Genomic DNA, 8,922 nt, shown 5'->3' with positions numbered 1-8,922 from the left:
ATATTTTGCCACCATTCTTCAGCATGAAGTGGTACTATACCTCCACTCACCAGCTCTAGTTGAGTTGAGTTACCTGAAAACATGGATAGCAGCAGCAGACTTAAAAGTATCTCATACTAAAAAAACCTAGAATAACTTTAAAGGAAAAAAGTCTTTCTTCTGACAAACACTTCTTGAACCCCAAATATGTAAGAGACCAATATAATGAATCTTCATTTTTTCTTAAGTTTAACAGCTTCTATAGAATTAAATGCGACCTGTTAAAAATATATTACTTGCTAAGAATTTTAAACCAGAAATAGTACAAATATCCCACTTAAGTTTCTGCTGCATCAGCTGATGTCAGTGAGTGCAGGGCTGGCACCTTGGAAAGCTCTGCATAGGGGTGAGAAGAGGATCCTTTACTACAGAACTTTCAGTGTGTCCCTTCTATATGCAGTTGCATGTTGCTTGGGAACTCTCCAGGTCATCAGTGTTCACTCCATAGAGATCAATAAGTTGAGGATGCACCCTGTGAAGTGAGGAAGTCAAACTTATCAATCAAACTTTATCAGCTCTTAAAATGGGTGCGTTGCTTTTCAGGTTGGGAGAGAGAACAAATATGTATAAGCTGCTATATGGAAATAAATCAGGGTGAATTATTCTTTTAAGGTCATCTTTAGAAGTATCTATTATATAGCCTATAATATGAGCTGCCTTATATTTTACACACCAGACAGTTACTCTGAGCTCTATGCCTTCAACTAATCCTGTGTGCATTGCAGAAAGATGAGCCACTGCCCATTTAATTCCACTGATAATCCTCCTATTTCCCTATATATTTGTAGTCTCTTCCTTAGATCCTAGATATGGAGACTATTCCCAAGCAGCATTAAATTTCCTACAATTGAATAGCTACATGTCTTTGTTAAGCTTACACACACTGCTTTCCAAGCAGGAATCCTTGTCCCAAAAGGTCCTCACGGGAGACACAGACCTTTACACACCTCTGTTCTCCTCTAAGACACAGAAGGGTAAACTAACGGGCAGAAAGAAGAGAGGTGGAGATGGAAGCTGATGAAGCACCAGAAAGGAAAGGTGTCATCTGTATTATATACAGATGTAACACATTTAAGATTGCAGTACTAATCTTTTGCAGATATACCGTGCCTAAATGTACTATTTAGCCTTACCGAACATGAACTTCTGATGCTTCTTTCATTAAGTCTCCATCAATATTCCAAGGGTAATTTCCTTCTGCAGGAGCAGCATTCAGATATGTATTTTCTTTGGCATCAAGTCCATTTTTAAGCCTTGGTTTAACTTTTACTTCCTGAACTGTGTAGGTCTCAACAAAGGGGAAATTGAACTAAACCAAACACAAACATATATTAGATGAAGATGAAAGAGATAGGCAGTAGCTTAGCAACCAGCTGGTTACTTGAATTTAAAAAGCTTACTTTTTTTTGTCTTAAGTAAATGGGAACATTTAACTCAAGCTTTGACTACATTAAGCATTATATATCCCAGCTAGCATTTACAGATTTACATGTTCTTTTTATCCTAAATAGTGCCTCAGAAAGAACGGTAGTGTTCCAGTTGCATTCTCATATCGGACTGGCTTGATCTGCAGGTGAGGTGGTATGTTTTGTACATGCCAAATGCTTTCAGAATATGTGGAAGTTCAGGCAGATATTTTTTCCTGTCCTCTGTTCATTATTATCAGCAATCTTGTCCTAAACCAGACTAGTTAGAATTCTAGTAAATGGTCAGCTAAAGTTTAAAGGAGGGTCCACATCTCTCCCCTTGTCTGATTTCTAACTGCAAAGGCAGAGAGAAAAAACAAGGCCAAAGGCCTAACTGGAGAGCTTAAACTATTACCTAAATTTAGTTGGTAGTGCTGTCACATGGAATTGTCATTCACCTCTTCCTCAAACTCTGACTGTTAATTAAAACCCAAACCTTTTTGGTAAAATGGATTTCACATAGTATCAGAACATTTGAAGAAGTCCCATTGTGCTTACGCTATGCAGCAAGTCTTTAGGACAGCAATAAGTTCTGTGTTTGGATACTTCATTTTTCTCTTCAAAGACCAAATAATGACCACGATTTTGAAATGTGGTTCTGCAAACATTCCTAACTAGATGGAATGCAGACCTGCTACCACCACAGCATGCAATGATCTGCTGAAATGATGAACTTTACTGATTTCTGACAGCATTGCATGATGCCCCCCCAGGTCTGCATCCTTAGTGCCTGTACTACAGATAATTCAGACACAGCATGTATTTCCTTATTGTGGTCAATGGGCTTTACACCCATAAAACTATGGTACAACACAGATACAATTTAAACCACAACAGATGGACTGAAATAGGCTAATCTGTATTAGTCTAGTGATTTAAAAAAAGAAAAAAATCAGATAAAAAGGGGGCTAATGTATTGTGACAGGAAGCTAAGTCTCCTTATGAGGATGCTAACATTAACTCTTGCAGCTTGTCTACTTTCATGATTTACTGTACATTTTATAATCACCAGAAAGAAATTAACAGTACCTGATTTTTTGCACTGGTGTATCTTTTCAGATGCTTTATAAACTCTGTTCGAGAAGTATTTTCTACAACAATAAGAGCCATGCTTCCATTATTCAACCTGAAAAGTAGAGCAATTTAGCTCCCAAAAGAAAATTCATTAATTTAGAAGTTTAACAGGCTCTTCAATAACCTATATTTAGGAAAAAAAACAACTAACAAGACTAAGTTAATAGAAGAGTGCTTTTTAAAATCTTTGTCCCAAACCCTGCCCCACAGATAAATACAAACTATGCATTGAGGTTGTTTAGCATCAATATATTTATAACATACACTGTAATAATAAAATTTTACTCCCTTAGCAATATCAATAATTTATTGAACATAATACATATAACCTAAGAAAACTCTGCTTTTCTACTTAACAAGTGTTTTTTAAACATTGGGGATCACAAATTTATCTCTTCACTTTTGTCTCCAGCAAAGTCTAACAATTACCATAAGTGCTATAAGGCAGAGTTTTACCAAGAAAAGATTCCCATAGTGCAAGCAAGCACATCCCCATCATATACCCCAGTGCAGATGGGTTCATTGACCTCCTCTGCTAACACTCATGCTGCCCTTACAAGGATTCCCGTCTTCGACTGTGCCACTGTTCAAACTTAACAGTTCTCAGTACAGTTCTATGTATACATTTCACACAGCACATAAAAGTTTAAGACTAAAGAAATTTTGTACAAGATAAAACAGTCATATACTAGAGAGAAGAGACCATTGAGTGCAGATGCTCAATGGCTCCAGATATCCAGTTGCTGTGGGTATTTTAGCATCTTCAAGGATTTGGGTCAGACAATGAACCAGTGTCAAGTCACAGATTCCTTTGTGCAACTGTACCTCAACAGGCACTAGCAAACTGAATCTCAATGCAATCATACCTAAATCCTGTTTGAGTTATAGAGACCAATCAATGTTTAACAAGAGTATCTGATGAACATGGCAATCACTCTTGAGACCATATACAGATGACATATTTCATATCTTCTGAATATATATACATACATTTATTTATTTGTTCAGTGTGTATGCTTGGAAAATATCTTAAGAGAATTTAAAAAAATACTTCCACAGATCTCTCCTCTCTGAGAGTTATTCAGCTACTGAACAACTGCATGAGAAATGTTCTCAGAGTACAATACAGCACAATCTAGGGGAACAATTTTTACATAACCATTAAACAAGTCACCTGGCATAGCATTACTTTGCCAATTCAGAAAACAGCAATGGTGATATTTAAAAATTTGCCTCCTTATCACATTTTCTTCAATAAAAGGGCACAGCAGGCTACTGGGCAATATATTCAGCACTAGGGCCTTTCATCTTCAGAAATGACTAGGAATTCTCATTAATTCTCTTGAAAGCCCAGTCTGCAGAGAAGCACAACACCTATGCTGTAAGAAACACATCTTGCATGGCTCACATAGCACAGACAGTTAAAACATATCTTGACATGTTTCTGCAAATTTAGACCAGTGTAACTAGAGCTGCAGGCAGCAGTCAAAGCTTTCATTCCACTTCAAATGTCTTCAGATGGCAGAAATGTCTTGGGGAAATAGGAGAGAGAGAAGAAACCTAGCTGAGTTCCTTCCATAGTGGGTCTTGAGTCTCTAACACTTAGTGCAACATATATGTTTCCCATACTGAAAAGACATACAGTCAATACAGTATTCAGTATGACAAATAAAGCACCTATTTGAAAAGTCTACCCTTCCTACCCTACTAGCTGACCACACTCCTAAGACTTTTTTAAAAAATGTCATTATATGAAGAGATAGGGAGATCCACTGAGCAACTACACTGGGAGAGGAACAGGCTCGTTCAAACCTACAATAATTGCATGCAGTTGTCACAAAATTCCCTGTCACTGAGAAATAGGGGCCAGAACAGGTGGAAAGAGAAAGCAAAGCTAAAAAGAGAATAACTTCTTCTCTTGTCAGAATTTTTATACTGACTGGTATATAAACATTAAATGCAGAACAAAGTTCCTCAGAGAGGACAACATTAGGGTAATATCTAGAGGTGTATGAGGTTTAGCATGACCCCTGTGGCAAAGGAAACTTCTCAGTAAGACTTTGATCATAAACATTTGTTTCTACAGTGTTTCCAAGTCATCAAATTCTAAGAGCTCAGCCAGTAATTTTGAAGAAAAATACCTCATCAATTCTTTTCTATTTTCACCTAATGATAATCAAATCATAGAATCATAGAATCAACTGGGTTGGAAAAGACCTCAAAGATCACCAAGTCTGACCCTAAATGAAACAAAATAGACTCAGGAGTCTGCATTCTTTTTTGAGGGAGCCTGTTGTATTTTGAGTATAACTATAAAGTTTGTACTTGCTGTTCTGCTTAATTGCCAACTGGATGCATCTGCATGCTCTCAACAATGAGCATAAGGCAAAATGAAAACGTCAACAACCAGGTTATGTACTGGTTTGTTTCCCCAACTCCTGCATGTATAAGGTGCATTTCTTAACTTCAGGGGGGAAAAAAATTTGTAAAAAAAAATACAGAACACAAATGTGAATTTTGTAGTTTTTAATAACATGAAAAAGACATACTTCGTTTTTGCTGGCTGTAAAGCAGATGAGGGGCACCTTTCTATTTGAAAAAATAAAATCAAATCCAAGAATGAAGTTTCCACATATAGCCAAATCCTATGACAGATGACTACTTGATGACTACTACTTAAGTTAGACTTGCCAACTAATTTAATCACAGCAATTATCCACTCATTATTCTAGTTAGACTGCTTGACCTTATTTGCCTGATCCAAAAACTGATTACAATTCCTGGGATTATCGAGTCTGCTGCAGTCTATGCTCCCTCCCCCACTCCAGAGGGACTAGACTACCTAAACATAGGTCATATTCTCAGAAAAGCCAAGGTCTTAAGGTAAGTTGTCAGAATTTATAGACATGACTAATTCTCTAAACCCATACTGACCTCGTATTAGGTGCCAAGCCTCTTGGTGCCATTGAACACAGACAAGGGATTGCCATAATGCTCACATTCAGGAAGTGACCCTGAATTTTCTGCCATTGATCCTTGCTACCTAAAAATAACAGAGTAATTCTATATTACTCCAGTTAATCGACAGCACAGTTTGCGTTTAAACAATCGTAAAAGGAAAAACTCACCCTTTTTTTTAACTGCCTCTTTCTTCTTTCTAAAAGGGTGGAAGCATGTAGGTAAAATGATTAAAGTCATCTTTGCACATCTAACAACACACACTTTAGACAAAAGTAACATATCAGTGGAACTGAACAAATCAATAATATGAGTGGAAGACTGCCTTGCAACAAAGCCTCTGCAGTCTACAGGGAACCCTGCACAATGTGTACGGGTTTGCAGCTTTCAAAACAAATTTTCTTGGTTTTTTTAAAGTTTTTTTACCTGTTGATTCAATTTGAACAAAATTAGGAATCTGTACAATTTTATCTTCAAAGACACATTTTTTTGTAGCTTTGGAATTGTTTGATTCAGTTTTACTGACCTGTCATTCTCAGGAGAGTCCTCCCGTGGAATTTGTAGAGGTAGAAATGATAATTCACATTCCTCTGGCCTAGAAAAGTATTGATAATTACTGTCACGTAAACCAATATTCTGACCATTAAATGGACTTCAATAGAAGTTGACATGATTTTAAGGAGATGCTGAAAGTACAGAATTTATCTCCTCTTTAACTTCTCAGAGGGATATACATCACATCTGAGTTAAATCCGTCAGCAAGTAAGATAGATAAACTACAGCTGCCTTTATTTTCATCACATTAATTATTGCATTTTCCTCAAGAAAACCAGAAATACTGGAAAAATAGAACATCTCATGGCATACTTGAGATCTGCCAGTGTTTTGATAAAAGCAAAATCCTTCCTCTGACTGGAGGGCATCCAGCGGTGTTTTTCAGCCAAAGCAAGAGTCCTCGCGCCGAAACCAAACATAGCCGAGAACCCAAAGCGCAGCAGCTTGCTTGGAGTGCTGAAAGTGCACACATCTACTGGCTGAATGTGTCCTAAAATTTCAAAGATAATGAACAGAAATTACAAATAGCCCCAGGATTTCAAATGAAATACAACTTCTCCTCTCTCTTTCATCTCATTTTAGAATAAAACCTCCAGACGCTTCTCTCTTTAGGAAAACAAGTTTTACTAAGGGAAACCCAAATCAATCTAGAGATAATTAAGACTATAAAAGTAGTCATTTCAGATTCTTGAAAATGTTAGGGTTATGGCGAAAATTCAGCTACTTCATAAGGCTGGAAAGGGTCTGACTCTTCATTCTATTCACATTTTCAACAATTAGTGTTGAAGAAAATGTAATCTTGTTAGTATTTGCATAAATATTTGCAACCATTTCACCAAATACATTTAATGACTGAACATTGTACTGGAAGAGATATGGAAATTATTAAATATAGGTTTGTAATGTATTCTTGCTTACAGTTATAGAATATAAACATCTAATTCTGTTCAAGATAGTGTATGTACATTTTTTCTGTAATATAACCTGGGCAGTTTTCATTACATTGAGAGTCTCTGATTTTTTTTTTAAAAAAAGCATATTTTAGATTTTGCCTGTAAAAAATGTGCTTAAGTTTTACTATTACTATATTAATGTTCAAGAAATAGAGCAAGGGCTCTTCCAGTGCTGACTGCAAGGCCTAGAAAACAGATAATCAAAACAGACTTTCCCCATTATAATCTTTTTTCATTAAAAAAACGTCCTAAAGAAAAAATGTTTTGAGAGGAATATTAACATTGCCCAACAAAGTATTCACTATTTCCTAAGACCCAAAAAATAAGGTTTGTACTAGCAACCCAGTTTTTCCTTTTAGCATAATTACATTTTCACATTCGAATACCTCTTTATTGTGCAGACCAAATGGCAAGTGATACAGGTTTTTTTCTACTAATAAAGCTTTCTTTTAGCAACTGTTAGTACTTAAAACAAATGCACCTAGAGGTAAAAAGATGGCTGATACTTTCTCAGAAATATGACAATATTTTGCTGAAAAATCCAATCCTAATCACTTCCTGAAGTGTTTTGTGTGTTTTCCTATTGTCTTCAGCAGGTACACTCAATTAAAATAATCAAGTGATTATGCAACCAATCATTGCATAATAACACATGCAGGGTAACACTATTCACAGAGTCAAGTCTGGAAAAGGTTACTTTTGGCATTAAAAGAGCATCAGTAATAGAGCAGGCATTGCCAAAATTAAACATTATTCCATGGCAGATTTTAGTTACCAGAAGATAAGCTCCACAACTTTTGCTACTGAACTATACTCAAAGACTCATAATCTTTCTAGACCACTATAAATCAGGATACAATCATTTGGGATTAAAAGCCTTAACATTTAGTTTACAGTGACATAGTATAGTGCTGTGAATTTACCAAACAACTGATTATGGCAAACTTCTAAATGCTGCTTGATTATTTCATATCTGGTAATATATGTAAAAATATTTACCCAGTACAATGTGCAGTGTTGCAGTCACTGCATGCTTAATACCATAGAGTGTATGGGCCAAAATATTAGTAGTACCTGTAAAAGTGAAAAAAAACCTGCTGTAAAAACACGAAAGATACAGGATAACAAGCAAAAAAAAAAAAAAAAACCAGCATTTTTATTCCTGCATTTTCAAATAAAGAAAGCCTCCCCATAAAGTACTTAGTCTTGTTAACAGCAGAAATGCTGAATAGTATAAAGTCTTAAAAACTTCCAGAAGTTCAATCTGAAGGAGGAGAAATTCAGGTTAGATATTAGGAAAAAGTTTTTTCTGTGAGGGTGATGGGACACTAGCACAGGTTGCCCAGGGAGGTAGTGGCTGCCCCAACCCTGGCAGTGTTCAAGGCCAGGTTGGATGAGGCCTTGAGCAACCTGGTCTGGTGGGAGGTGTCCCTGCCCATGGCAGGGGGTTGCGACATTCCAACCCCTAAAATTCTATTATTCTATGAAAATCTTCTCTCGAATTTAATTTGTAAGTGCCATAAAAACCAAGGGGAGGGTGGGTGTGGAGGCTGGAAGGCAACAAGCTGTTCAGAAATTGCCTGTTTGGGTCTTTTAAACCATCTCCTTAAAAATCACCACTGATATACCCAAACACTGTATATTTGGGGAATATTTTTAAGTTGGTGTAAAACTCTACATTTCCTGGACAAAATTATACTAGATCCTGTCAAAGATAGCTGCTGTGCTTCTTGCAGGCTATATTTTAGAGTTTTAGAAGGAATAGTGAATAAAGTTAGTTACTGCACATCAGCTTTACATATAAGAAATATTAATGACTGAAAAACTGAGAGAACATAGGATGTGATATGTGTCTGACAAATAGTTGACTTGCATTC

General features: G+C 36.4%; 1 protein-coding gene across 1 annotated transcript; it reads right to left on the bottom strand.

The window, feature by feature from the left end:
• Positions 1–429: 429 nt before the first annotated feature.
• Positions 430–8,119, bottom strand: CERKL (ceramide kinase-like; the record flags this gene model as incomplete). The annotated part of the gene is made up of 8 exons (XM_009078551.1): positions 430–511; positions 1,173–1,348; positions 2,535–2,631; positions 5,514–5,622; positions 5,708–5,736; positions 6,064–6,132; positions 6,405–6,582; positions 8,045–8,119. Coding segments are annotated over 8 exons (815 nt in total), but the record flags the coding sequence as incomplete, so codon positions are not given.
• Positions 8,120–8,922: the final 803 nt, after the last annotated feature.

The sequence above is a fragment of the Acanthisitta chloris genome, unplaced genomic scaffold (genome assembly GCF_000695815.1).
Source record: "Acanthisitta chloris isolate BGI_N310 unplaced genomic scaffold, ASM69581v1 scaffold28087, whole genome shotgun sequence".
Lineage (NCBI taxonomy): Eukaryota > Metazoa > Chordata > Aves > Passeriformes > Acanthisittidae > Acanthisitta > Acanthisitta chloris.
This window is presented reverse-complemented; position numbering and strand designations above follow the sequence as displayed.